A 27,907-nucleotide genomic window follows, 5' to 3' on the forward strand; every position below is an offset into this window, starting at 1 on the left:
ATTAATCACATGATTTCCCTGATTAATCACGATTAATGGCATTTGTACGCAAAATCCCAAAAAATTTATCCAAAAGTAGTGTATAGCTTTTAGCATTTAGTTTTATTTTAAATGTGCTGCCATATGAATGAAAGTGCCATAACATTTGTTGTGCAAACACACTTTTAACATCAGCATCTTTCTGTAGTTTTTATGTAGAAGCCTCGCTCCACTGTCTGTTTCCTTGAATGACTTGCTGCTATCAGTTGTGTGTTTTACCTTTAAGTGATATTTTAGACTGGAACTACTACGCTGAGAAGACAATTCAACTTGGCTGTAAATACAGGATTTTTTTTTTAAATTTATTTTGAAATACGTGCTTTTATGTTGAAACAAGTAAAACAGGAAGTAGCGCCGGTTAGCTCCGTGAGCTTCACACAGAGACCGAGGAGCACCTGTAGCGGTGATGTCCAACTTTAAAATGAAAATGGCCGAGTAAAAGTTCGGTACCCTTCTCCATGTTTGGTGGTTCCGCAGCAGAAAGCAACAGACTTTTACAATAATAAAACCTGCGTTAATGCGCGATAAAATATTTATGGGCGTTAAATAATTAACAAGTTAACGCGATAATAAAGAGTTAACTCGTCCAGCTCTAATATTTATAGATATATATGTATAGAAATATATAGATGTAGATGGATAAATAGAAAGCCTAAATGTAAATATAACCATATAAATCAGTCAAAATAGTTCAACAAGTGCTGTAGATTGCTGCAGTAGACAGTGGTTGGAACATGTAATAAATGCTGCTCTGTAGTATTTAGATCACAAATTGTTATGGTTGTATTAGCACTAACTTCAATGTCTGTATAGCCTAAACATCTCAACTGAAAATATCTATTCATCCTTTTTTCTGATGGTCCTTCCCCTCAAACAACTTATCATTTGTATCAAGGTTCATAGCATCTTTATTATTCCCGTGGGGTCATTTGGTCTGCAGCCAGCAGTCATTCGGTCGTTGCAACAATCGTGCAGAAACAACAAAGACAAAGCAAAACAAAATAAAACAGCAGCCAAGGCACAATGATGAATAAAAACAAAGTAAAGCTACGTATTTAGCAGAGCAATGGCAGCAGGGATGAGAGAATGTTTGTATCAAATATAAAATATCAAGCTCAACACTCTTATATCATCAATTATGTGACTTCTTATCATGTCAACACCTCCAATATCATCATCACAATATAACAATATCTGACTAAAGAGAAACATGTCACTCCTCCAAATGTCACTATGGAGATGGTTTATAAAGTTGGCACTTGTCTCCAGTCAGATGTGGGTCACAGGTCAGAGTGTACTTGACCTCAAAGCCACCTCTTTCTGCCGGGCAGGTTAAACTGTGTGTCCCCTGGTACACAGACCACACACACTCTCCCAGGAGATCATCAAAGTCGATGTCCTCATCCCAAGCTTGAACCTTCAAGACAAGGCCTGTGTCCACCTTCATGAGAAAAAATAATTAAAGCAAGACTTACTGCAGTGTTAAACTTCCACTGTTGAGTTGATGTGTGTGAATAATCAAGTGTAAAACAAACAATGGGCCTATTTAATGTATTTTTGCACATTTCTTAAACAACAACTTCAACACGGTCTCCCTCCTAACTTTTAGCATCCGTCAGTATCTAATTTACTTTAATATAAACTAGGGCTGGGCAACGATTAAAATGTTTAATCTAATTAATCACGTGATTTCCCCGATTAATTGCGATTAATCGCATTTGTACGCAGAATCCAAAAATGAATCCAAAAGTAGTGTATAGCTTTTAGCATTTAGCTTTATTTTAAATGTGCTGCCATATGAATGAAAGTGCCATAACATTTGTTGTGCAAACACACTTTTAACATCAGCATCTTTCTGTAGTTTTTATGTAGAAGCCTCGCTCCACTGTCTGTTTCCTTGAATGACTTGCTGCTATCAGTTGTGTGTTTTGCCTTTAAGTGATATTTTAGACTGGAACTACTACGCTGAGAAGACAATTCAACTTGGCTGTAAATGCAGGAGTTTTGTTAAAATTTATTTTGAAATACGTGCTTTTATGTTGAAACAAGTAAAACAGGAAGTAGTACCGGTTAGCTCCGTTAGCTTCACACACAGACCGAGGAGCACCTGTAGCGGTGATGTTACCTGCTAGTTTATCTTTATTTTATTCCTCCATGCTTCGTGGTGTTTGCTAGCCTAGCAAGCCAGACCCCTACAGCAAAAAGCTGTACAGGGGTCCAGTGAAGCTGGATAGCAGTGTGGGCGGGATAAACGGTTGTCTGTTATGTTGCCTCTGCACTCAACGCCACGCAATAGGATGGCGCAACAACCAATCAGAGCGACGAAGAAGGATTACGTAGTCAGCGCGACCCATGTGGAGACCCATGCGTTGTCCCACCAACGGAGCAAGCTGGTAAATTAAACTTTTACCGTACCCGGTGGCAAAACTCCAAAAACGTCCTTTTTTTTCAAGAAAAACTTAAAGGACCATTTCGGTCGTTTACAACATCCAGCTGTATTGCCCAATCTACCCATGATTTAGCCAAAGCAAAGACGCAAAAAAATGTCATCCGACCCTGACAGTGTTGCTTGCACGGAGATTTCGGACATAGCCATGGGGGGCATGGATTTATATTGTGTTTTAAACGCTATTTTTATACCTCTTCTACAGCTCCAAACAACATAACACTTACGTGGTAGTGAGTAGAGGGTCCCTAAAGCCAAACCGAAGTGTCCCGAGGTCTTCATGTGGTCGGATATAGAGTCCAGAATGAATTTAATCAAGCCAGTACCTGCTCTCAATCAGAGCCTCTTCCGTCAAAAGGAGGCTATCTCACGCGAGACATCGCGTCCTTTAAGTGCAGTTCTCTCTGGAACTACACACTGAAACGTCGCACCTCTGTCGTCACTAGGTAGCCCGGCCTCCGACCCCGCTCCTCACTATTTGATTGGCCTGATTAAGTTTCGATTTTCAGCCTCGCAAAACGACCACAACTGACTAGACTAGCCCAGGAGCAAATTCAATTTGCGGTCGCTAGGGGCGTCTAGATTTCTAGGCTATGTGTTTGCTGTAACTGTGTGAATGTGATGCAGAGGAGAAGTGGAAGTTAAAGAATCCTAGTTTTGACCGTGAAGATTGCCTCTGGGGAATGACTCTCGTTGGTTGAGAAGCAGCTAAAGTGGCCAGTATTACTTTGATTATTTATTGGTAACAGCGACAATGCTAAGAATGCTATTTCTATGATGATTACAACAACTAATGTTGTCTTTTACTTTGTTTACTTGAACGTTTAGTTTTACAGTGTTGAGTGGCGTTAATAAACATCTGTGAAAAGACCTGGGGCCTCATGTACAAAACGTGCGTACGCACAAAATAGTGGCGTACGCACCTTTTCACGTCAACGATCAGATGTATCAAGAGCGAAATGACCGTGGAAATGTGCGGTGCCTCAAGCCAACTTCAGGGCTGGCGTACGCACTTTTCTACAGCTGTTGATTCTTTGGCGACACCTAAGGTGATGTTGGGAAACTCTTGTAATAAATAAATGTGAAAACAATTAGTACTCAGACAGTGATGTGCACATTTGAGATACATGAACAATTAATACTGATAAACAATGAACGCACCCATGTGTCTGCAATTACATGAGTAGATATAAAAGCAGCGCAAAGTGGTGCAATGCATACCATTAAAAACAATGGCTGCTTTAGCAGTATTAGAAGACTGTGCAAATGGTGCAATTCAAAGAGAGCGTGTGTTCAGAGACAGAGAGGATTTGCTGGCACATGATGGCGACTCATGAGCCGTTTTGAGGGAAATCCTCCTGGAACTGTGCGCAGAGCTGCGGCCGGCGTTGGAGCGCAACACAGCAAGGAACCGTGCGCTGCCGGTGCCCACAGGTGATGTGCACACTGGGGTTCCTATAGCAACCGGGGCATTCCAGAGGGAGCTGGCCAACCGATTGGGACTGTGCCAGTCTACCCTGAGCCGAGCCATGCCAGCCGCGTGGGACAGAATTATCCGCATCTCAGCCACGTATATCAAATTCCCAACAGGCCAACATTAAAGCTCAATTTGAAGCGAGAGCCGGTTTTGTAATCGGAGCTATCGACTGCGCACACATTGCTATAAAAGCGCAATCACATGATGAATGTGTATGTTAAGAGGAAACATCTTCATTCGATCGATGTACAGATCATATGTGATGCGTAAATGCAATTAACCAACATTGTAGCGAGGTGCACTGGTTCAACGCACGATTTATACATTCTGAGTAACAGCATCGTTGGGAACAGACTACAAGGTGGCCCTGTGCGTGATGGCTGGCTTCTTGGTGAGTAACTTTATTGTGTAATTGTCCTAATATTATTCCCCGTGACGTGCATTGAGCATGTGCGCCCCCAGTTTCTATCCTGTCTTCACAGCATCATAGTCGGTGGTTAAAGTTAGTTTCTTGCTGTTTTTTGCTGGTTAAACTTCAGCTTAAGATCTTTCTGAAAAGCCCCTGATCGTCTCTGTGGGCAAAGAGCAGTGTCACCCATAGTTGCGCCGACTCGTTCATTTTGTTTTTTTTCCCGTCTTATTCATTCTTTTTTCTTTATTTTCTGATCGTGCAGCGAGGGGAATCACAGATGCAGGGCTCATTTAAATATGATTTGCGTATTTAAGTAGGGGCGTGGACAGGGAGGAGTCGGGTGCTCCGACATGTGCGCTCAATTCCACGTTGATTGAGATGTACAAACGAAATGTGCTTGGATTGATGCGTGCGCACAGATTCATACATCCGATGTTGGAGGTAATTTGGGTTTGAGCGTATGCCATGTTTCAGTAGGAAATCCACGCAAGTCTTTGTACATGAGGCCCCTGGAGTCTCGCATCCAATCAATGGGCGGCATATTGGCAGCGTTTACAGATGACTTTGGTTCTGTCGACTCCGCCGTCTGGAAGAACTTTAAAATGAAAATGGCCGAGTAAAAGTTCCGTACCCTTCTCCATGTTTGGTGGATCCGCCGATTACTTTCTTTTCCGGTTCCACAGCAGACAGCAGCAGACTTTTATAAAATAAAAGCCTGTGAGCAACAGACTTTTACAAAATAAAAGCCTGTGAGCAACAGACTTTTACAAAATAAAATAAATAATAAAACCTGCATTAATGCGCGATAAAATATTTATCGGTGTTAAATAATTGACAAGTTAACGCGATAATAACGAGTTAACTCGCCCAGCCCTAATATATATATATATCTACATATTAACATAATGAGCAGTTGCCGCAGCAACCCATTGTATTGTGTGTTAGTCAATTCAATGAAAGCTTTCAATCCATTTTCCTGTGTTGGCAAAGCAAAGCCACTTACTGCAGAAAGTTCTGATCATTAACAGGAGGCCTTGCAGAGTTGTAGGACATTTTTGAACTTTTGAAGCTCCACCGAGATAACAAATGGACACATTTACATTTTCACCATTGCAAATTAGATAGTATATGTTCATACATATAGTATATGTTTAGGTGTGTGTTGCAGACACACCTAAAAGGGAATCACTGGACATACATGAACTGTGTGCTTTTCATTGTGTGAACTGGCTGATATCTCTGTAGGAATATTTTTGTGATTAATGTTGTCTGTCTTTGCTGTTCCTGATATTTAAGGAAATAAATATCAAAGTGTCTTAAATATATCTTTTGATATAGATCAGTCTGCCATTTCACAGGCAACTTTAATAAGAATATCTGGTCTGATCATTGGACCGAGAAAGACAAGTTTTCTGTTTATTTAGTTGATTGATTTAATTATCTATGTATTTATGCTATTGTCACGTTGTCTCGTTCTGAATTCTTGACAAATTATTTGGAGTTATAAAGTGTGCAAACCTAATCTACGGCTCAAGATTAAGAATTAAATTACCTTAAATAACCATGTCATGTCCTCTTTAATGTCTTTTTCAGTCTGATATCATTTTAATTATGTCCCCATATTACACATAGAAATATCTCTAAATGGACTGATGTGTTTTTGAACTTCAGCAACAGCTGGTCAATCATTGTAAGATCTTTTATCTTCATTGATAAGTTACAGCGGCCCATCCTTAATGTTTTACACACAGATGGTGGCATAATACAATGTACATCATCCACAAGGCAAATGGGTGAGTTGATCTGCAATCAGAAGGTTTACTGACCTTTCCCAAATTATAATAAGCGTTCCACCTGGGATCGTTAGACCGGATCATAGAAGTCATGTGATAGGTGGAGCCATACCACATCTTGGCATAGCTGTGAACAAGAAAAATCAAAGAGCAACACATATATCAATTAATTTTGCTGATATAGCCTAAAGATCTCAGTCATTGATTCTTCAACCTACCTCTCGGTTGTGCCAGTTAAATCACCTTTCAGATTCCAAGCTCGGACTATAGTTACTTTCAATGTACCCCTCTGGTTATTCATGGGACAGCAGTTGAATGTCAGGTTAGGAACATACGTACTACACTGTGGATCTTTGGGTGAGGCCCTCACAGCGTTTTCCTTCAAGTACTGCTCAATGGCAGCCTTCATCCCTACCTTCTGGCTCTTATTTGGCATTAGTTCATACAGTGGACGGAGGGAGTATGAAACAATATCAGGTGAATCCTTCAGAGTGGTCAGCCACTTCATGAAGCCCTCAGAGTCATTATGGGTCATTGAAAACTCCCCCAACCAGCCATTGCCCCCCGAGATCTCTGTGTAATGTTGGTGAAGACCAGAGCTGTAACCGTTGGAGTCATCCTGGTTTTGCAGAACCCTGCTACAAGAGCTTTGGACACTGGATAGTTTCACCTTCCCCAGGCCAACACCAACACCCAGTGATAAACAGGAGCTGACCTGGATGGTTAGAAATGGAATGAGATGCAATTACTAAATACAGTTGCATAAAATGTTAAAACACCCACTGACAAGAATCTGTGACTGTTCTACAAGAAAGAAGAACCATGATTATGACCCATCTTTGCATGTACAAAAAATATGCAACCTCTATTGTTCAGCTGATGAACAAATGTCAAATTTTGTGTTGACAAATATCTATGGTACCCACAGACTGTTGTCCTGTAACACATCAGGTCCAGCAAAGTTACATAGCGCAGTTATTCCAACTCAGACCCCCGAAGGGCATAGGAGACAGGCCAATCGTAATATTAAAACTCATTCTAGCCGCACAATTTTTTTCAAACTGTTATTCTAAGTTAGAAATGTTACATAGTATTGCTTTAAGAGGATGTCGCTACATACAGACTTTTGCTTGAGGTGCTTTTCTTTATTAATTTAAAACACTTTAGGATGGAAATTTGAAAATAAAACTGTTAAAAACTACATATGCATGCCAGTTTATGCTTGGAGTAATGCATATGATGGTGGACCGAAAAGTTTGGTGTTTGTCTCAAGAGGACAACCAACAAATACCTTCACAGTGCACTCCTCCACCATCCATCAAAAACATATCTTCTTGATATCTTTTAAAGCAGTATCATACGTTTTTATAAGGGCTGGGCGAGTTAACTGTTATTATCGCGTTAACTTGTTAAAGGGACACTGTGTAATTTCTTCCCCCATCTAGTGGAGCAATTTTATTTTGCAAAGTCGAATGAATTTGCTCTCTAGCGCCTCGCGTTTTCAAAGTGTGTTGCTCCTCGGTCTCTGTGTGTAGCTCACGGAGCTAACCGGCGCTAGTTACTTCCTGTTTTACTTGTTTCAACATAAAAGCACGTATTTCAAAATAAAATAAAAAAAAACCTCCTGCAATTACAGCCAAGTTGAATTGTCTTCTCAGTGTAGTAGTTCCAGTCTAAAATATCACTTAAAGGCAAAACACACAACTGATAGCAGCAAGTCATTCAAGGAAACAGACAGTGGAGCGAGGCTTCTACATAAAAACTACAGAAAGATGCTGATGTTAAAAGTGTGTTTGCACAACAAATGTTATGGCACTTTCATTCATATGGCAGCACATTTAAAATAAAGCTAAATGCTAAAAGCTATACACTACTTTTGAGCCCCTTTCACACTGCCGAATAACCCGCGTTTAATCCGCGAATTTAGCGTGTCCGCTGTTGCGTTCACGCTGCCGACCCGGGCTGCCGCGTCAACTCGACTCGCCTTTCGACCCGCGTCGGACCCTAGTCTTTTTGCCGAGCCGAGTTTGATGTGAACGCAATCGACGCGGGTGTGGCGCGACGTGAGGAGTTTAAAAGACAGAATGGACAGCTGATTCAGAACAACAGCGACAGGTGAGGACAAGTTTTACTCTGTTTTAGCCTACATCAAGTTCAAGACATTTTTAAATATGGCCAACTGGGGAGACAAGGAGGTCAGCGAGCTCCTCAGCCTCCGAGCAGAGGACGTTATTTACCGCCACATTTCGGGGACTATAGTGCTCTTGTATTCTCCGCATATGTTCTTCGGCGGCATCCCCCGTTGTAACCATCCACACCCCGTAAAATAACATCTCCATGAACTGCATATACAATTGCAAAAACGAGTCCTCATGGTGTATTTAACCCTACCTCCGACGCATGGCTTGTGCCTACGTCATTGTACACGCCCAGCATTTGATGTGTTTCGTGTGACGCTCTGCCACTAGGCAACGCCCCCTGAACTCGGCTTCAGGCGACACGGGTCACCAACACGCCAAGCGTTCACATTGCTCGACGCGGGTCGAAGGTGCAATTTGGACCCGCTAAGGTAGCGGGTCGCAGTGTGAAAGGGGCTTTGGATTCATTTTGGGATTTTGCGTACAAATGCGATTAATTAGATTAAACATTTTAATCGTTGCCCAGCCCTAGTTTTTATGTATAAACATGGAGCTTATATGAACAAATTTGTAGTCTGGTGTCTTTGTGTGAGGCCTGTGTACCTCATTTGGGGAGAGACCGTTCAGTGAGGACAAACACGTCCGTGCAGCTGTCACTCGCCTCAGTCGTCCACCAAGGTAAACCTAAAATGAAGTTTAACATTGTTGAAACCAAAAAAAAAACTGCTTTTGTCATTAAATGAAAAGAATTTAAATGATAAGTGTGATTTTGAACCTTTCGGATGTAGTGTGTGCCATAGGTTTGTATGAGGTCCCTGTACTGAGCACTGGTGGAAGGGTTGTAGTGACTTGGCAGCCTGGCCACATCCTTAATGAACTCTGAGCTGAGGGGTGCTCTGCTTGTAACACGGTATCTGGACACAAAAAGAGTAAATTAGCAAATTGTCTTCATGGACATGAGCTTAACAGACTTAATTTTAAAATTGAAACTTTGTGTGACAATTCAGGGGTATTCCCAGCCTACCTATAATGGCTGCAGGTGACTCTGTGTGTGCTGAAGGAATAGCGATCTTCTTTGGCCCTTTGTGAAGCAAAGTTGTAAGCGTTGGATCGTGTTCCTCCCACATCCAGGCTGGCATACTTATCTAAATCTAGGCCAACCTGATCAAATATTGGAAAAATAAAGCTTGTAAGTTGTTTGATGCTCAATCATAGTAGGTAAGATTTGGTCACTGTACCGAGCATGGTTTTGTCATGGTCTGTTGATATTAGTTTAAATTAGATAAGATATCTTAATTTACATATAACTGTCTTTTTCTTATTGTATCAACAGTTGGACGTAGGATTGTAAATCTACTTTAAGTTTATAAAGCTACTGAATCAGCTCTTGCGATTTCTTTTGTTTGTTTTGTTGCAACATATTTGTTTCAGGGCAGCGTTCAAGCTATAAAAGAAGAACGCTTACCTTCCAGTCCTCACTGTCCTGTGCAGTGTATGTGTTCATCAGTGAGCTGTAGATGCAAATTAAATGAAAGAATCATTAGTGAATTTCAAACGTCTGTGATAATTTACAATATGTACATAATTACAGTAAAATCAGAATAACAACATATATTCCAGAAAGACAGTAGTTTCAATAATGAAAATGATCATAAAAGGAGAATAACTGCTGGATGTGTGCTGGCAGAAATTGCACCATGTTATGCATCAGACAGACATGAAACTGGTAGATATTTAGATATCTGTCTATAGACGCTGACTATGAGGTTAACTTTGTGGAGCTCCAAGATACTGAGTTGGGTATCTTTAGATTATCACAGCAAATAATTTTCTGAGTAATACATAATCTTTTAGACTGTGCTGTGCACACCGAGGACACTGAGGATTACCAGAAACCTGCACACACCTACCAATACCTGCTTGGTGGTTTCACAAACATTCCCTGGTTAGATTTTGTGCTCATTTAGGCAGGTAAATAGCTCAGAGTTGAAAACTACTCACACACTGGTCAGGTGAGACAGTTACATACACATGACCTTAACTACCCATCAAGTGTCAACAGTCTTTGAACTACTTACAAAACAAAGCTCCCCACCAACTAGTTAAAACTGAAGAAGCCTTTCGTATGAGAGATAAAACATCTTCAAGAACCAAGAAAAAGAATTCCATTTGTCCTTACTCAAGCTCTTGGATGAATCAGAATATATAACTGATTTTTGCATTGCAAAAGAAAATAACTGTTAATCATCACTTTATAGACACAGTGAAACTGAGTGAAAAAATTGCCGAACACCTTTGTGCCCTATCCAAGTTTACTCAGTGTGATTTCATTCTGCTAGTGATAATAATACTGATACCATACCTGACAGTGGAGTGCGAGCTGCTGTAGATATCAGCGCTACATCGGCTGATTGCACGCCAATCCACCACAGACACTGGCAGCTGAAAATAAAGAACAGCAGCATGAACATGTTCACAAAACATAGCTATTACTGTGTTTTTCCTCTTACTTTCTGCAGTCTGTTTCCTTGTAGACGGTTGGAGCAGAGCATACAGGTGCTGTTTGGTGTGAGGTAGGTTTTCACATCAACCACATAAGCTCCTTTTCGCTGCAGTGTGACCAAATCAAAGCCCTCTCCCACCAAACTGTGTCCTGGTACAAAGGGAGCAGAATCGCACTCGCTGTGATTTCCAACTTGACAGGAGAGAACCAGGGACAGACAGAGGAGGAGACTCAGGAGGAGACTCAGGAGGAGAGGGGCTGGAGTTGAACGGGAGACCATGGCTGGAATCTCAGGTACTAAGATATTTTTTAACAAAGACAGAGAGAGACATAAATAATCAGAATTTTAACAGTAAACTTAGAAACACACATGACCTATTATAGACTAATTGAACCACAGTTTAAAGAGCCCATACTTTGCTCTTTTATACATCATACATTTATTTTACATGCCTATATGTTTAAAACTCAATATCTTTCACAACCTCATAATTGCCTCAGGAGGGTTTTAAGGTGTTTCTCCATGTGAAAATGAGGAGAATGCACATAAAGTCTGCATGTGCCATAGCAGCAGATATGTCTAACAGCTTTATTGTGCTAAATACCAACGACTCTGTACGAAATTTATGTATTCGTGGAAGTTGAACTTATGGACAAATAAAAGTGATGAAAATGGTTTTACAAATATGACTTCTGATCAAATATTAGCATGCTACACTAGTGTAAGCTGTTGAAAACGTAACGTGCCAAGAGATAGAAGAATAGAATAGAATAGAAAAATACTTTATTCATGCCCCAATGGGGGAAATTCAGAGTTAAGTAGCTCAAAAAAAATTATAAATATTTACAATGATTGTATATTAACAACAACAATAATAATACCAATTCTAATAAAAATACTACTACTAACTAATAATAATAATAATAAATGACTAAATTAACAAATACATAATAATAATAATAATGATAATAATAATAAAATGAATAAAATAAAATAAAAATAATGATAATGATAATAAAAAAAAAATAATAATAAAAAAAAATATATATATATATTTTTTTTTAAAGAGTCCACCTCAAACTTTCTTTGCTGACATTATAGGGTTGATTTTTTTTTAATTAGATAAATGTGCCTATCTGCATTTATCTATCCTATTTGGATACTCAAAATCAAACTGTGGCAAATTATCAAATTTGGTGTTTCACGTGCAAAACCCACTTTCATATACTTTGAAGAGAAAATATAAATTTGTTTGCAAAATGTGTAATTTAAAATTAAGGTAGAATGTTAAACCTCTCAAAGGTTTTTTTATGTTTTTAGTTTCTTCTTTTAGTTTTTCGGAAAAGTTTTAGTCTCATCCATCCATCCATCATCTTCCGCTTCTCCGGGGATCGGGTCGCGGGGGCAGCAGCTTGAGCAAAGAAACGTCCGCAAAAAGCAGAGACCCGATTCTGAGGTCGCCAAAACGGACCCCCTCAACGCCCTGGCTGCGCCTAGAAATTCTGTCCATAAAAATTATGAACAGAATCGGTGACAAAGGGCAGCCCTGACGGAGTCCAACCCTCACAGCAACATGTCCGACTTACTGCCGGCAATGCGGACCAAACTCTGACACCGGTCTGACGTTGTAATGCGGTAAAATTAGATACATGAACACAGCACTAATTCCCCTCAGGTGCACCTGTTTGGTACAGTGCAGTCAACATACCAGCAGACAACAACTATCAGTACAAAGAACAAAGAGTCTCTGTTATTAGAGGAGAAAAAGATCAGACTAAAAACATCTATAAACTTCTGATTTCAACAATTCCAAACAATCATGATTGTCTGCTAAACTATGAATTTGGAAAAAAATCCATTTTTTTCAGATTCTTGTCCACTGAAGCCTAATATACCAAAGTAGTGGTTTTATCTATTTTAAAAACCCTCTTATTCATTGAAAAATGTTAATTCTGTCTTCTAGTTATATTTTAAGAGTTTGTACCTGTTCCAAATGCTGAAAAGCTTTCCGATGCTGCACCGCTTCCAATATTTTGAATCACACTGAGTTGTGTGAAGCACAGCTTATGAGGATGGTATAAATAGACCAACAAAGGCTTATTATGTCCAAGTTTAAGGAAATGGCCTTGGAACAAGTTAAAGTCCAGTTATATTTGTATTGAGTGTTACTGTGTGTAACCTGTAATAACCTGTTTTTGTCTCTTCCTTTCAATGAGGGCATTGTGTGCTCGTTATATGATTAAACAACTTTAGGGAGGATGGTGGGAAAGATGGTACAGTTTCAAGGTAGCCTTGGCTGCAGGAAGGGAGGGAAAATAGATAAAAACGCTTGAACATATCAGAGGAGCGGTTACGTAATAATCTGTATTACAACTGGATTGTTTTTGCCCAAGTGGTCAGAGCAGCTCTGTACTCTGTACTGTGTTGTTCTCTCTTGCAAGATATTATTAAAAGCATCTTATCTCCTCAGAAAATAACTGACTCTGTGCCTTACTACAATTTCCACCACACAAGGTTATCTAGGTTAACATAGAATAAGTAAACAGCATTTAAAGGTGTTGTTGCATATTGGGGTGTGGATGAGTTCCCACGATGCTCTGCAGGTTGTGATGCAATAAATGCCGTTTCATTGTGTTCTAAAATGCTCTAACTCTTTGTAGTTCAGTTTTGCAATCACAGCTCTTCTTAATTGTGCTTAGATTGCCATGTTAGATATTTTTGATGTTGTTAGGATTGTACCATGAGTAGAGTATGCTGTATTAATCTTCATCACTGTCCCATTCTGCAGACGTGACGTTGTGTTTGGCCGAGTAAAGCCAATCAATCATAGATGGCAGTTACCTGATTTTATCCGTAGCAAGTCTCAACCTGAGCTTGCCATAATATGACAGAAGCATATGAGTATCTGCTTTTTTAATCTTTCTTAATCGGAGCAACATCAGGATGAAAGATGCGTGAGAATCCATCCAGTTAAGCAACTTAAAAGAGAAGAATAACAGAAACCTGGTGTAAACACTAAAGCTATCTCAAGGACTGAGTAGCAGCAAAGCAGGTTAATAAGGAAAAGCTAAGTGCAAGGTGCCTAAACAATGAGCTTCTTGATGTAACTTTTGAGTCCATATTCATCAGTTTAAAAACAAATACTTTGCAGGAACAGATTCAGACAGCTTACACGTACATGAGTGTTTTAATTATATGCTGCTTACGCTTGCAGCCCGCTCTACAACAATTAGGAGGGAACAATCTGTTTTTTTCTCCACAGCACTGTACCAATCATTTACCACACAAGATAAAATGATCTTGCAGATTCAGATCAGAAAATAGACAGAGAGGAAGAAATAGCTTTGCTTTTCTACTCCTGATTTACTTTAAATCATGTTGATCTAAGAAATCGAAGTGTACACTTTGGACAGCTGGCATTGCAAAGCTGTCACCAAATGAATTATCTTTAATAATGTAAACTATGATTTGCCCAAGTGCCTTTGAAGTCTGAAGGGAAGTTCACAAACTACTCTGCAATAATAATCATAGAAATAATTTCATTAAAATAGCACCACCGTTACTAAGTAATAATAGTTTGACTGTTTATACAGGCTATTGCCCACTTACTAACAGCATATGTGCGCTGTGCATGACCGAGGGTCTGTAGTGTTACGTTAGGAGCAGCCATCTTCTTCCCTCTCCTCATCTTGAAGGAGCCTCATGGCCAGATGACAGTAGAGGTGCTCCATTTTTAAAAGCCCATCACAGAACTAGATGTAACATGGAATAGATTCAGAAAGCCTACATGAACTTTGAGCCTGTAAAATGTTAAACACTCTACCAACAGTCAACTAGCACCAACGGCTCCTTCCAGTCAGCAAGTCTGAGGGGAAAGTGCCTCTCAGAGTTCTGTGGGAAAGTGGGATGTGTTCATCAGAATAAAAAAAACATAAAAACATCAGGAACTATACACAAAGTCTCACAAAAGAATATTACAAAAAAAGTTTTTATTTTTTCCTCAATGACAGCAGTGTTAACAGTTCATCTGATTATTGATCCTTTTAAAAGCTGTTGAGCTTATTATTAAAACCTGCAAGCTTTCATTAGTGCTCTGTTGGCATCTCCAGGGGGACAGACCGTGCACTTTTCAAAGTCAGCTATGAAAACAAAGACCTCTGGGTGTCTGAATAACTGACAGAAAGGATAAATCAATGGCAGAATCTGGATGCAGAGAGCTGCGTTTTCTCCGTCTGCAAAGATGTGCAACGTCTTGGAAACCTTTTAAACATGTTATGTATGCATTTTTTATTTTTTTAAAACAACGATGTGGATAAAGGAACTGCTTTGGCACACATACAGTCGTAATGGGAAATGTTACAGGAAAACATACAGTTAATGGTCCTTTTTTGAGATGCACATTGCGATCGCGAGCTTCTTTTCGAAATGTGTTGCTAAACTCTGCTTATGCGTTTCACTGCGGGGGGGGGCGGTCACTTCAGCAGGCACAGCTGTTTATTAACGGCATCGCCACGGTTAATAAAAGCTTGAGGTTTTCAGGAATAATCTGGAAAACTAAGTGAGTTTCGGAGTAAATTAACTATTCATACTTGCTCAATAGTGCTTGGAACAAACGCTCCCAAACCTAAAATATTGCAATGCAGGCTCCACGTGTTGTGAGATAAACTGCAGACCTGGTTGGGTTGGACTATGTACGTGTAAATATGGGGAGATGGGGGGGTACAGTGTGTGGCGTCTCGCTTTCAGCCGGTGCGTAAGATGATGTGGACTCCAGAGTCAGTGAACACAGGTCCGCTCATGTCTCCCACTTTGAGAGCAAAGGAGGCGTCTTCAAAAGGCTTCTGCATTTGACCTAAAAGATAAACAGATACGCTACATTAAAGCAGTGAAAAGATGGCCAACATCCACAGACAAAGTCGCAGATTATGCTGTAATTCATCTGGTTTCTATCTGCATAAATTCATTGAATTGTTATAATTACACCAGTCTTCCTTTTTCTAATGAAACGCTTTCTTCTTTCAAGTTATTGAGCTTTCAGCTTCACGTCAGGTTTTTAATCTGGAGGCTTTAGAACAGAGCTGCTGAGAGGCAATCATGTTTTTCTTCCCCACCTCTCCTTCATAAAAGTTAATGTACATTTCAGACCTGCAGCGGTGGTTAACACATCGTGTTAACATCTGCGAGACGCACTCACTGGAACCATTTTTCAAGAACGCTGATAAACGTGAGGACAAAGTCGGTGAATGACTCATAAGAGTCAAAAGGTTCACCTCTTAAATGCTCGTTCTTTTAGGATTTCATCATTTTCAAGAGGCTGAGTAGTAAAGAAGAATAAGAATTTAGTAGACAGCATAGGAGCCATTTGTAATTTTCTGGTGTTTGGGTAAAGTTCTGGCCCATCTTATTTAGTTTTGATAATTCTGTTTGGTTTATGTGTGAATTGACACTGACCTATATTTCGCTCTACCACTGGTGGCGGTGTGGGGGGGATCTATGCAGGTGTGAAGGTGAAAGAGCAGCGTGGTCGGGGTGTCCGGAGGTTTTTTACCGCTCTCTGTTGTACGCTGGTTTGGCTTCATCATATCCACATATTGACCATAATTTCCATCTTTTTGCATGGATTTTAGATCTCATTCATTCTCATACTCGGCTTGTATTTAATAAATGGGAGCATTCCCAAACTTATCTCCCAGTCTGGACATTAGAGCCATGGATTCCCCGCACCCAGAAGCGACTAAAATAATAGGATGGAATTTGATAGTCGCTACAGACAGTTTTAGGTTTTTTAAAAAAATAAAATAAAAAAAATCCTCAGACGGCTGTTTAAAAAAGGCCTTTTTTCTGGCCTTGTCTGTTATGAATTTCTTTTTCAAAGCAAGAGAATCGTCAGTTATGTATACTGCAGCGTTTCTCCTGCAGTCGCACAGATCTGCTGGGCAGCCAGGCGAAGGGGAACCCTTGCCAATCCAAATTTAAACGTGAAAGATGATACCAAACAGAAGTCTTCTGGCAAAGGGATGCGTACTCTCAGCCCAAAGCTGTCAAACCGAGTTAAATACTGTACTCTTGTAGAAAAAAAAAAGCTGAAAAGTAAAGAAAAGGCTTTGACCACAGAGTGGGAGTTACAGGGAGGGCAGGCCAGCTGGAGCTGGAGGGGGAATCAAGTAACGGACGGTGATTTTCAACATCCAAAAATATATATAAAATGGTGTGTTCTGGTTGTCTCTCCTTTGCATTCTAAAGCACAAATGAACCTCTAAAAAGACTCAGAAGTTTATTCAATCCAGACCTGAGGCAGGAAGGTGCCTGGATGACAAAATCCCGACATGCAACTGAAACTGGGCTTCATTCTGTCCACTGCGGCCTCACTGCTGACTGCCAGAGAGCAGCGTCCTCATAGCAAAATCTGAGATAAAAAGCACCAACTCCTCAGCCATAGTGACAGTCTCTACATCTACAGTTTAATTCAGGATCTGAAGGAGAGGTGGCAGCAAAAACATTTTTTTTTTAAAGCTCCAACCCTGAACTACTGCAGCTGGTGGAACAGAAAGCAGCCTGGATGTGACGACATGGGGAGAATACCTCTGCCGAAAAGTCCCAGATCTCCGCCGTTCTTAGCCGAGCTGCAGTCGCTGAACTGAGAGGCTAAGGACTCAAACTTCTCCTGTCCAGATTTGATCTCTTCTATGTACTCTGCGCAGAAAAGAGAAGACGGGAAACATTGGTCAACCTTTGCAGAACAGCACCCCCTCTCCTCTCCTCTGCTCTGCTCTGCTCGGCCTCACTTACTCTGAATCAGATCCAGGGCTTCATCTTTAGTTCGCGTAATGTTTTGTTCCCGCCAAGAAGAGGGCCGACGTGACTGATTATGTTTCACCAGGAGGTGAGAGCAGCGTACCTGAGGACAGGGAGGGAAGAAGAGATGACACACGGCATTTTGATCAATTAGAGATCAGTAAGAATCCATGCATTAGTCCACCTTTAATGGAAACAGGTTGGCTTTCAACAAGCACTATTAACCTGTGACCCACTTAAGATTTACTTAAATAACTGCAGATCTCTTGCTCCATAAAGAGAGTATTTTAATGTTATGACACTTACAGTAAGCCACCTACACTGCAGAGCTCCTCTGAAGTAACATAAAGAGTTAGAGATATTACCTAAAATGACATGCACACTATTAATACCATCAATAACATCTGTGCTAATACATCTGTGTAAAGGCTCTAGCAGTGGCTGCCGCGTCTGCTAGCGCGAGCGGTGTTGATGACGTCACGATTTCGTGCCGGCTTCATATAGTGGCGCAAGTCGATGCGCCAGTAGTTGCAATTTTCTCCGTCACAGAGGTGGCGCTGCTACAGGAAGGTTACCGCTAACTACTCTACAACGAAGAAAGTTGAGAAGGCAAGCGCCATGCCTGAAACGTCATGTTGACGTCACGGTCCGCCACCGCCGTGAGCGACGCGTCAACTGTAACTCCAGCTTTAGACAACACAAGTAAAATTCTAAATGCATCTAAAATATACACGAGTAATACCAAAATAAATCTCCGATGCATGTACCATCTGTAACGCGTTCAAATTCACTCAAATCGCTTTGAAATGTTTGAAGTTTTGAGTAGATTTCGAAGGTAAAAACGGCCTCCTCCGGTAGACACAGCCTGTCGAGCTGTGGGCTTCGCACTCTAACCAAAGTTAACTCCTGGTTCCCAAAACTGAGAGTACTATGACTGTTGCCTACAGCAGGTGAGCCATTTGGCATGTTTACAAAAAAAAGAACATATTGTGTTAGTCTGACCTATAAAATGCACATCAACATGTCAGTCCGACTGAAATCATTTTCTCAAACTGGAACTCATTCCCACGTGCATAAGCTCAACCAGAATCACGCACGTCTTAACTTTTCAAACCTCATTGATCATATTTCCATCACAAAAACCGTGTGTGCCGTCACAGCTCCTGGCTCTGCAAACCACCAGGGGTCGCTGTTCTTCAGACCAATTTTCTTTTAAATTCCTCCTCACTTATTTTCATTGCCACATCCCTAACCGACTTCTTTTAAAGATATACTGTAAGAACAGTGTGACACTTAAGGTTTAAGCAATGCTCTGGAATTGTGGCTTATTGTCAATATTATAGATGCACTGAATGGCAACAACAAACGCAACCTTATCTGGCTCTCCGCGGCCGTCTCCCACCGGACGTTCCCACTGGCTGGCATTGGTGATGTGGTTAAAGTAGTACACCTTTCCTGCAGAAGCAAAAATAAATAAATTAAAAAAAAGGTAAACATACAACTTACTTTAAAACACAGAATATAAAACACAGATAATATCACTTTAAGGCACAATGGTGACTGTTTGAGGATGTGCCGATTCCACATTCAACATCTGTATGATTGCTGTTACATTACATCACAGCGTGTCATTTCACAGCTGTGACTGAGGCCAAATAAACATGGTTCATTAATAAACATTATCATGTAAAATTCAGTATATCTGACTTGATGCTAGAGCAACTGGTCTAATGATCTGGGACTTATGGATTATGGAATAACAGGCTCCTGAGCACCCATGTATGAAAATGACCCCCGAAAAAAACATAAAATGGTTGTTTTATGAGTTTTTGTGGAAAAACCTCATTGGTCTGCGTGTGTCCACTGAGCAACTGGAAGTTTCAGTCTCACACAGTGCAAAACAATCACAATATTTACACACTAACCCAAGGTGGGAGTGTGATTTTTTTATTTTTTAAAGTTATGGTTTAATAAAATAGCTAATAATAATAATTAAAAAAAAAAAAAGACACAGAGCCTTTAGAGATAATATGTGGCAGCACAAAGATCCTTGAAACTTTTTGGGATCCCGACAAAAAAAACGTGCAGAATCTCATGTTTGAGCGTCGCGACGCAGTTTGCAGGTAAGACTGTCGGGCGGGATGACGTCATACAGGGCCCAGTAGCATCCAGGTTGAATGAATCAGCTTCTCATGAGGAGTCACAACTGTTAACACAACGCTACCAATGACAAAACACACCCTGAGCACCGCAGCCATACATTCGGTATACATTATTCAAACTTAAAGTGTCCCCCCCCACCAACTCGTTTCAGCATCACCACGATGCTCATGCTGCTAGCTAATAAGCTAAGCTTACCACCAATACCACTTGCATAGCTCTTTAATGCATTTCGCCTCGCGTTGGCCCATGTTTCATTACCTGAACTGCGGCTCATTCTTTTCTCCCATCCAGCTGGTAAATTCTCCTCATCTGCCATATTTTTTCTTCCAGCAACGTTTTCAAATTTAATTTCAATGTTGCAGCGATGCGACAAAACAGAGTTGCACACCAAGCAGACGACAGTTTGCAGATTGTTTCCGGCATAAGTTGTTTTCCGAGTCTGACCCGCCCCACGCGGGGATTCCCTGCCCTGTCATTGGTTGATACATGCTGCCGGTTAACGTTGCGCCAATTTGATTGGTTTAGGGGCCAACACACGTGCACAACTAAATATACGGCAAGCAGGACCGAGAGAGCGTTCCAGAAAATAATAGCGAGAGAGGAATATTTGCTCTTCTTCTGTAACTTTCCGCGTATGTATGTTACATTTAATGCAGGTTTCGAAAATGTGGCATGATAATCATCATTTTAATCTTAAACGACAGTTTACGTGCGTGATGATTAGTTAGTGATTTGTCTATGAGCGTGGTTTTTTTTAGCCCTTAAGCTAACATTAGCTCAACAAAACCTGGCAAATTGATTTTATTGATTAAACTTCCCGTTTTGTGGTGATACACAGTTTATGAGACGGTTATATTGGTTGTTAGCTTCATATTTTTCACAGGCAAAATCATCCTATGTGGGGTAAATGTTATATAAAGTCGACACTATCAAAAGTTGGGCTAACTCTTTCTCGTCTCCTGACAGAAACCGAAGATGATCGAGGTGGTTTGCAACGATCGCCTGGGCAAAAAAGTCCGGGTCAAGTGCAAGTATCCTTCACCGCAACTCTAGAAATGATGGTGAATGTTGTGTCCTACAATACGGGAATCACAGCTTTGAGAGGGTGGATAGCTTGAGTTGAGGACCTAATGTCTGTAGTTCGGATGTTTAGCTTTTCAGAAGCTAACATTTGCAATCCAAGCTAATCCTCATTCATCACCCTCCCTCAGCTAATGGTAATTTATTCTTACAACTTGTTTTATATCGTAAGTACTATCGTATGATAAAGACCCTCTTTATCTTGGGGACATAAGAAGAGCAGCATATCTTCATATTGGAGAAGCTGGGGATGAACATTATTGTTTTAATTTGACTTATTTTTGTGCAATGCAGATTAATTTTAAACCCAACCTGAACTCGACTTCAGATAAAATTGCTTTCCTTATGGTGCAAGTAAATGAGTGCTAATATATCCATGATTTATCAGTCTAGTAATCTGTCAGCGCGTTTTTTTGGCAATAGATTTAAGTTTTTGTACTTGATTGAATTGATTCAGTTTGAGTTGGGAGAGTGAGAGGAAAGGACGTCGACACAAACGAGTTAAACTATTAAACAATAGGTTTTATTTACCGTTTAATCCCTCCATCTACTAACCTGTTCTCACAGTAAAACTTAAGAAAGCAAACATTAAATATGTAAGATTGGTTACTGAACATGTTTTGCTGAATATATTCTTAGTCCAAGAATTTCTCACTAAGTTGGATTCTCTGCTTTATCTGTGCTGCAGCAGTAAAAAAAAAAAATCCAGAATCTTCTGATACCATTTTATTCCAGAGGGCAATATCTTTACATCCATTCTTTTCATTTAGAATGATTGTGCACTGCTATCAGGATCGATGTGTCCAAGATAAACGCTTCAAGTTGTTTTCCTTTGAGATGCACGAGAGAATCAGTTGAGTTTTAGGAGATTCAACTTAAAATTAGGGCTGGGCAACGATTAAAATGTTTAATCTAATTAATCACATGATTTCCCTGATTAATCACGATTAATCGCATTTGTACGCAAAATCCCAAAATGAATCCAAAAGTAGTGTATAGCTTTTAGCATTTAGCTTTATTTTAAATGTGCTGCCATATGAATGAAAGTGCCATAACATTTGTTGTGCAAACACACTTTTAACATCAGCATCTTTCTGTAGTTTTTATGTAGAAGCCTCGCTCCACTGTCTGTTTCCTTGAATGACTTGCTGCTATCAGTTGTGTGTTTTGCCTTTAAGTGATATTTTAGACTGGAACTACTACGCTGAGAAGACAATTCAACTTGGCAGTGTTTACAGATGACTTTGGTTCTGTCGACTCCGCCGTCTGGAAGAACTTTAAAATGAAAATGGCCGAGTAAAAGTTCCGTACCCTTCTCCATGTTTGGTGGATCCGCCGATTACTTTCTTTTCCTGTTCCACAGCAGCAGACTTTTACAAAATAAAAGCCTGTGAACAACAGACTTTTACAAAATAAAAGCCTGTGAGCAACAGACTTTTACAATAATAAAATAATTAATAAAACAGGGGTGGTCCGTGGCGTAGTGGGTTGAGCAGGCGCCTCATGTACAGAGGCTATAGTCCCCGGTTTGAGTCCCACATCGGATGGCGCTATGCTGCGTGTTGTTCCCCCTCTCTCTGCCCCCTGCTTCCTGTCTCTCAGAACTTTCCTATCCATTAAAGGCACAAAAGCCCCAAAAAATCATTTAAAAAACTGCGTTAATGCGCGATAAAATATTTATTGCTGTTAAATAATTACCGCATCAACGCGATAATAATGAGTTAACTCGCCCAGCCCTACTTAAAACCTGTATAATTTGAATCATGTCAAAGGGAAGAGAGCTCTGTTGGCTGTTAGAAGTGCATGTCTGTATGCTTGTATTTTTTTCTATGCCATCACAACGCACCTTAACCTCCATGCTCAGCTCGGAGGACACCATTGGAGATCTGAAGAAGCTCATTGCTGCACAGACAGGAACGCGGCACGATAAGATTGTATTGAAGAAATGGTGAGATGCTTATCTTTCCACATTTTTTAGCAGTTAATTGCTTGTGCTACTGTCCTCTGTTAACAGATGAATGTTCTTCACCTGTTTCCTCAGGTACACCATATTCAAGGACCACGTGTCGCTCGGTGACTGTATCCTTTCCAACCCTCTTTCCTGCTGGTTTCTGCCATCAATCTAACAGTTTTTAGACATTCACAGAGGTCTATTTACACCTCATACATAGATGGCTCGTTGTTTATAGTTCGTCCCTCTCTTCTTGTTCCATTTTTCAGAATTTTAAGTCTAACAATCGGAGCATTTTACAAACGAACATGCTGTGAAATTTGGACTTAGTCGTACAGTGAGACAGAGAATTTGAGGGTGGATAACGACTTACAAATGAAACATTAGCCGCATTCCCACTGTAGGAACCTTCTGCAGTTCCTAGAACCTTTTCAGGAGCGGGGCCGTTTTTTCCCTCATTCGCACATACAGGAACTGGGGACCACGGCCCTCAGTTCCTGGAACCATTTCAGCTCCTTCTCCTCAGCTGGGTCTGTTCTGGTTTCCATAGGAACACATCTGACGGAGGTGTTTGGTGGTCGGTAGCTCCGCCCCTTGTCATGTTGTCAGGCTGAAATGTTTCCTCATACCACACGGACACAACCTTGGCGTGTTTAATAAGTTAAACCTCCACGTGGTCTCCTTTGTCTGCGGCGCTCTGCTCTCCTTCCTTCATGAAACCAAGAAGTATGGCCTGCGCTCCATCCTGCGTCTCCTGACTCTCTCTGTGAGCTCTTCCAGCCTCCATGTTAGACGCCCCATGTGATGGTCCATGATTAATATCACCGTCATGCAGACCATGAACGCGGTGGCCTTCCCGCTCTCCATGTTAGTGTCTTGGTGGTGTTTTTTTCTTCTCTCCTTACTTTTACCGGGTTTTGTTTTGTTCTGTTTTGTTGTTTTGTGGCGCTAAAGTATCACGCCGCTGTCGCAGACGGCTGCGGCGCATCGGTCTCTATCAGGTCCGACTCATGTGGGAATGCAGACTGAAACAGTTCCGCTGGGGAAGGGCGGCTATCAGAACGAAATTCGAGGTGGACCGTTCTTAGAGCGGCTCTGTCCGAATGCGGCTAATGTAGCAGGACAAAAAATACTAGACAGTTTATTGTTCTTCATGACCTTAAAGGGACAGTTCGCGTCTTTTGACATGAAGCTGTATGACATCCCGTATCAGCAACATCATTTATGAACATCTTCTTACCCCCTGCTGCGTCCTGTGAGCAGAGTTCCAGCCTCGTTTTGGTGTTGATGAAGGTAGTCCGGCTAGTTGGCTGGGGTTTAAAAAATAAAGCGTTTTGCTTCTCAGAACAATATGCGTTCAACAGAGTAATACATTTGCATCACAAAATCGTTCTCCAGGAAAAAGTCAGAGCTCACAATCTCTTGGCCCTATTTTCTCTCCCTTCGTATCACTGCCAAAAACACACGCCAAAACGAGGCTGGAACTCTGCTCACAGGACGCAGCAGGGGGTAAGAAGATGTTCATAAATGATGTTGCTGATATGGGATGTCATACAGCTTCATGTCAAAAGAGGCGAACTCTCCCTTTAAAACGGAGGCCATGGCAAAGGCTACTTAAGTGACCTACCGTATACCTGTTCGGTGGCCTGTAACTGGTTTTATTAGCGTGTGGAGAGCTGATGAATGTTGAACTACATTCACTTGTGCTGAAACTACTGCAACAGGGTGAAGAGGGAAAGAACTGCAGGAAACGGGCTTTCAGAGCGTTTCTCTGCTTGTCCTCTGGTTTCTTCTAATGCTTTTCACGTGTTCTATGGAAGTAAATTTCTATCGTTTGCAATCACAGAAGAGCCGTTGATCTTAACTGGACTCCTCAGATGAAATCCACGATGGGATGAACCTGGAGTTGTACTACCAGTAGACGGGAGGTGGACCAAAAGTCAAAGATACTCAGACACACACCAGATGGAATCTGTTGCTGGAAACCACGACGGACGCCATCCACAGAGCAGAAAACACCTGCTTTACATAGATCTGAGTTTTAGCTGTTGATTTATTTTTTTCTTCCTTTTTTTTGGGAAGGATATGTTGTTGCTCTGCAGTTATTTTGTTTTAATATTTTGGAAATAAATCTGAGAAACCCACGAGATTGATTTCTGGTCGTTTTTGACCTGAGCTGAAATTCTTCTGGCATTGGTAACTCTGCTCCAAATGAAGCATTTTAGTTGGTTCTTATTACAGCTTTTTTCTAATAGAAGTTTTCTTCTTTAACATCGGGTTGTTCATACTACATCTTAATGCTTCCTCGCTCACACGCACTTTGAAACAGTAATCCACACCTTCATCACATCTCGGCTGGATTACTGCTCTTTATCTTGGAGTCAGCCAGTCCTCCCTCGCACCTCCTCGCTCCTGGAGCCTCACAGAGCCTTTTCCGCTGCCGGTCCTAAACTGTGGAACGACCTCCCATTGCACATCAGACAAGCCCCTTCACTGCCCATTTTTAAAACTCGTCTTAAAACCCATTTTTATTCCCTGGCTTTTAACCCAGCATGAGACTTTTTTTACATTGTTCTTATGTTTTATGCCTTATACTTTGTGTTGTTACTCATGTACAGCACTTTGTTTCAGCCACGGCTGTTTTAAAGGGCTTTATAAATAAAGTTGAGTTGAGTATCTGGGCAGCCAGCCTCACCAGGAAATGATGAATAATCATTTTTGTCGCAGTGGTCACAACTAAGCTGACTTTTGCTGTGAATTTGCATTGTTTTTTCTTCGCCGGATATAAGATAAAACCAGGGCTGGGCGAGTTAACTCGTTATTATCGCGTTAACTTGTTACTTATTTAACGCCGATCAATATTTTATCACGCATTAATGCAGGTTTTATTATTGTAAAAGTTTCTGCTGCGGATCCATTTTCATTTTAAAGTTGGACATCACCGCTACAGGTGTGAAGCTCACGGAGCTAACCGGCGCTACTTCCTGTTTTACTTGTTTCAACATAAAAGCACGTATTTCAAAATAAATAAAAAAAAAAACTCCTGTATTTACAGCCAAGTTGAATTGTCTTCTCAGCGTAGTAGTTCCAGTCTAAAATATCACTTAAAGGCAAAACACACAACTGATAGCAGCAAGTCATTCAAGGAAACAGACAGTGGAGCGAGGCTTCTACATAAAAACTACAGAAAGATGCTGATGTTAAAAGTGTGTTTGCACAACAAATGTTATGGCACTTTCATTCATATGGCAGCACATTTAAAATAAAACTAAATGCTAAAAGCTATACACTACTTTTGGATTCATTTTTGGATTCTGCGTACAAATGAGATTAATCGTGATTAATCAGGGAAATCATGTGATTAATTAGATTAAACATTTTAATCGTTGCCCAGCCCTAGTTAAAACATCTGAAACTTCTCCTGAATGAATTCAATAAGCCCGTTACACGAGGACGTACTCTTATTCTTAAAGTGTAGTTAAAGAATGATCCGGTAAGCTTAACAAAAGTTTTATTCACATCACTGGACACTCAGCGGTACCGTCTTCACTTTCCCTTTCACACGCACACAAAACATCGCACTCATGCACACGTGTTAATGCAGCCGCTCGCACACAGACCGGGTCGACACGTCTCCTGTGGGAGCATGTCAGCAGTATTCAGAGTAGTCCTCCTCAACGTAGTTGGACGGAAAAAGCCCCACCTGCAAACACAGGAGTGGTGCAGTACAGGTAAGACAAAATGTCCCCACAGACATTGGTGCTTTTTCTTTTTTTGAACGTTTGGAGGTCCTCACCCGGCCGTAAACCTCTCCCTTCCACCAGCCGCTGTGGCCCTTCTTGGAGAGGATCTTGATGGTGTCGCCCTCCTGCAGCGACAGCTCCGAGCGGTCCCTGGCTGAGAAGTCGTATCTGGCTCTCGCTACTCCGAAGCTCTTCATGCTGCCCCCTGTGGGACAGAGCCCGCATTGCAGCGCAGAGAGGCTTGAAAGAATAGTTTGGCATTTTTTGGAAATCACCTTATTCCACTTTGAGGGGAAAATTTGGCGAGAGGAATTGTGTGATTTGTGTTTTTCATGAAGCCACAGCCAGGAGATGCTATAAAAATATTTGAAATATGCAATATTTAGCCATATTTTTTGCACTAAGTGCATTTTATTTATTTTTTATATTTTTTTATTCCGAGTGCTGGCACATAGCACTTCCATACCTATTTTTTATTTTTTTTAAACATATGTTTATTGCACATTTTGTTAATTTACAAACGGTGAACAACAAAGAACAAGAAGGCACATACAAGAAAAAAAAGATTAAAATTATTAAAATGAAATTAATAAATAAATAACTGGAAGGAGAAAAAAATAATAATATAAATGTGTATACTAATTCAGCTCTTCATTCCAGCCATCTACTTCAAGGAAATTACAGAAAACCTTCCAGATTTTCCAAAACTTTTCAAGCTTATTTTTTGTGGTGTAGCTCATCCTTTCTAAAGCCAAGTAAAAAGACATTCCTGTTACTTTCAAAATTTTAGTGCTGTTGACCGGAAGCCAAGTAACGACATTTCGTTGTCAAGACTCACCTGTGTTTTTTGTGCAATGACAATAAAGAAAGTCTAAGTCTAAAATCTCTCCTGGCTTCAGCTGACATGTTAGCTGACGCACATCAGAGTAATTATTTTGATTTAACTCCTGTGAGGACTTCAAATAAATGTACTTTGTTACGTGTGTGATGGTTCCTTTGACATCACCTTTAAAGATTAACAGAAGTTGTGGGGATCCGCTGTACCTGGTGCTGTAGTTTGCGTGTTGTGAGAGGAGTTGCTCTGTTCTGGCTGCTTGTAAGGCGTCTGCAGCGTGGTGTCCACATCCTTAAAGTACTCCTTTAGAGAGTTCTGCTGGTAAAACTGAATCATCTCCTGTAAACAGGACAGAAACAGGAGAGAAGTGAGATGCACGCCGTCAGTCTGACATCGCGTTTGGTGTCAGCGTGTTGGCCAGATCTACGGAAGCCCAGAGCGGACATGGTACGTATAAACTTTTTTTTTGATGGTTTTCTCGAGATAACGAGTTAATTTACCGATGGTTTTCGAGGCCACTTTTTCTCCCCA

The 27,907-nt window shown here is 40.8% G+C and overlaps 4 protein-coding genes across 8 annotated transcripts in view; 1 reads left to right on the forward strand and 3 right to left on the reverse strand.

Annotated features, from left to right (window-relative positions):
• Positions 1-696: 696 nt before the first annotated feature.
• On the reverse strand, positions 697-12,308 carry LOC142379191 (perforin-1-like). Its single transcript, XM_075464329.1, has 10 exons — positions 12,103-12,308; positions 10,816-11,105; positions 10,668-10,747; positions 9,771-9,816; positions 9,330-9,466; positions 9,081-9,219; positions 8,909-8,989; positions 6,386-6,882; positions 6,201-6,294; positions 697-1,480 (listed from the first exon to the last, which is right to left on the reverse strand). The coding sequence occupies exons 2-10, from the start codon at positions 11,086-11,088 to the stop codon at positions 1,271-1,273; spliced, it is 1,557 nt and encodes a 518-aa protein (XP_075320444.1). The 5' UTR covers positions 11,089-11,105; positions 12,103-12,308; the 3' UTR covers positions 697-1,270.
• A 2,471-nt stretch (positions 12,309-14,779) lies between these two features.
• Positions 14,780-20,194, reverse strand: pin1 (peptidylprolyl cis/trans isomerase, NIMA-interacting 1). The gene is made up of 5 exons (XM_075462523.1): positions 20,026-20,194; positions 18,977-19,059; positions 17,599-17,707; positions 17,392-17,502; positions 14,780-15,661 (listed from the first exon to the last, which is right to left on the reverse strand). Exons 1-5 carry the CDS (start codon positions 20,081-20,083, stop codon positions 15,552-15,554), a joined length of 471 nt encoding a protein of 156 aa, XP_075318638.1. The 5' UTR covers positions 20,084-20,194; the 3' UTR covers positions 14,780-15,551.
• Positions 20,195-20,298: 104 nt separating this feature from the next.
• On the forward strand, positions 20,299-24,942 carry ubl5 (ubiquitin like 5). Of its 2 annotated transcripts, none has more exons than XM_075462525.1 (5): positions 20,299-20,403; positions 20,734-20,798; positions 22,712-22,795; positions 22,889-22,926; positions 24,676-24,942. In XM_075462525.1, the coding sequence occupies exons 2-5, from the start codon at positions 20,743-20,745 to the stop codon at positions 24,717-24,719; spliced, it is 222 nt and encodes a 73-aa protein (XP_075318640.1). In that variant the 5' UTR covers positions 20,299-20,403; positions 20,734-20,742; the 3' UTR covers positions 24,720-24,942. The 2 variants fall into 2 exon arrangements, with proteins under 2 accessions (XP_075318640.1, XP_075318639.1); XM_075462524.1 differs by having other exon boundaries at positions 20,299-20,399.
• Positions 24,943-26,294: 1,352 nt separating this feature from the next.
• vav1 (vav guanine nucleotide exchange factor 1) overlaps positions 26,295-27,907 on the reverse strand; it is a 30,704-nt gene continuing 29,091 nt past the window's right edge. For 3 of the 4 annotated variants that reach the window (XM_075462527.1, XM_075462528.1, XM_075462526.1), the window contains 3 exons: positions 27,586-27,715; positions 26,595-26,746; positions 26,295-26,501 (listed from right to left, as the gene is read on the reverse strand). In XM_075462527.1, coding sequence (XP_075318642.1) covers positions 26,448-26,501; positions 26,595-26,746; positions 27,586-27,715 — 336 coding nt within the window. In that variant the 3' untranslated portion in view covers positions 26,295-26,447. Of the gene's footprint in view, positions 26,502-26,594; positions 26,747-27,547; positions 27,716-27,907 lie in introns of those variants that run through there. The other variant, XM_075462529.1, reaches the window with a different exon arrangement.

Source organism: Odontesthes bonariensis, chromosome 4 (genome assembly GCF_027942865.1).
Source record: "Odontesthes bonariensis isolate fOdoBon6 chromosome 4, fOdoBon6.hap1, whole genome shotgun sequence".
NCBI lineage: Eukaryota > Metazoa > Chordata > Actinopteri > Atheriniformes > Atherinopsidae > Odontesthes > Odontesthes bonariensis.

Excerpts from the sequence above, each read along its gene's own strand:
- ubl5 (XM_075462525.1), top strand. The coding sequence starts at position 20,743 with ATGATCGAGGTGGTTTGCAACGATCGCCTGGGCAAAAAAGTCCGGGTC. Across the intron at positions 20,799-22,711 it reads AAAGTCCGGGTCAAGTGCAA|CTCGGAGGACACCATTGGAG; the intron begins GTATCCTTCACC and ends CTCCATGCTCAG. Across the intron at positions 22,796-22,888 it reads AAGATTGTATTGAAGAAATG|GTACACCATATTCAAGGACC; the intron begins GTGAGATGCTTA and ends CTGTTTCCTCAG.
- LOC142379191 (XM_075464329.1), bottom strand. The coding sequence starts at position 11,088 with ATGGTCTCCCGTTCAACTCCAGCCCCTCTCCTCCTGAGTCTCCTCCTG. Across the intron at positions 8,990-9,080 it reads GCACACACTACATCCGAAAG|GTTTACCTTGGTGGACGACT; the intron begins GTTCAAAATCAC and ends ACTTCATTTTAG. Across the intron at positions 6,883-8,908 it reads ACGGTCTCTCCCCAAATGAG|GTCAGCTCCTGTTTATCACT; the intron begins GTACACAGGCCT and ends CTAACCATCCAG.
- pin1 (XM_075462523.1), bottom strand. The coding sequence starts at position 20,083 with ATGGCAGATGAGGAGAATTTACCAGCTGGATGGGAGAAAAGAATGAGC. Across the intron at positions 19,060-20,025 it reads AAGAATGAGCCGCAGTTCAG|GAAAGGTGTACTACTTTAAC; the intron begins GTAATGAAACAT and ends TTGCTTCTGCAG. Across the intron at positions 15,662-17,391 it reads TCTGGGACTTTTCGGCAGAG|GTCAAATGCAGAAGCCTTTT; the intron begins GTATTCTCCCCA and ends TTTATCTTTTAG.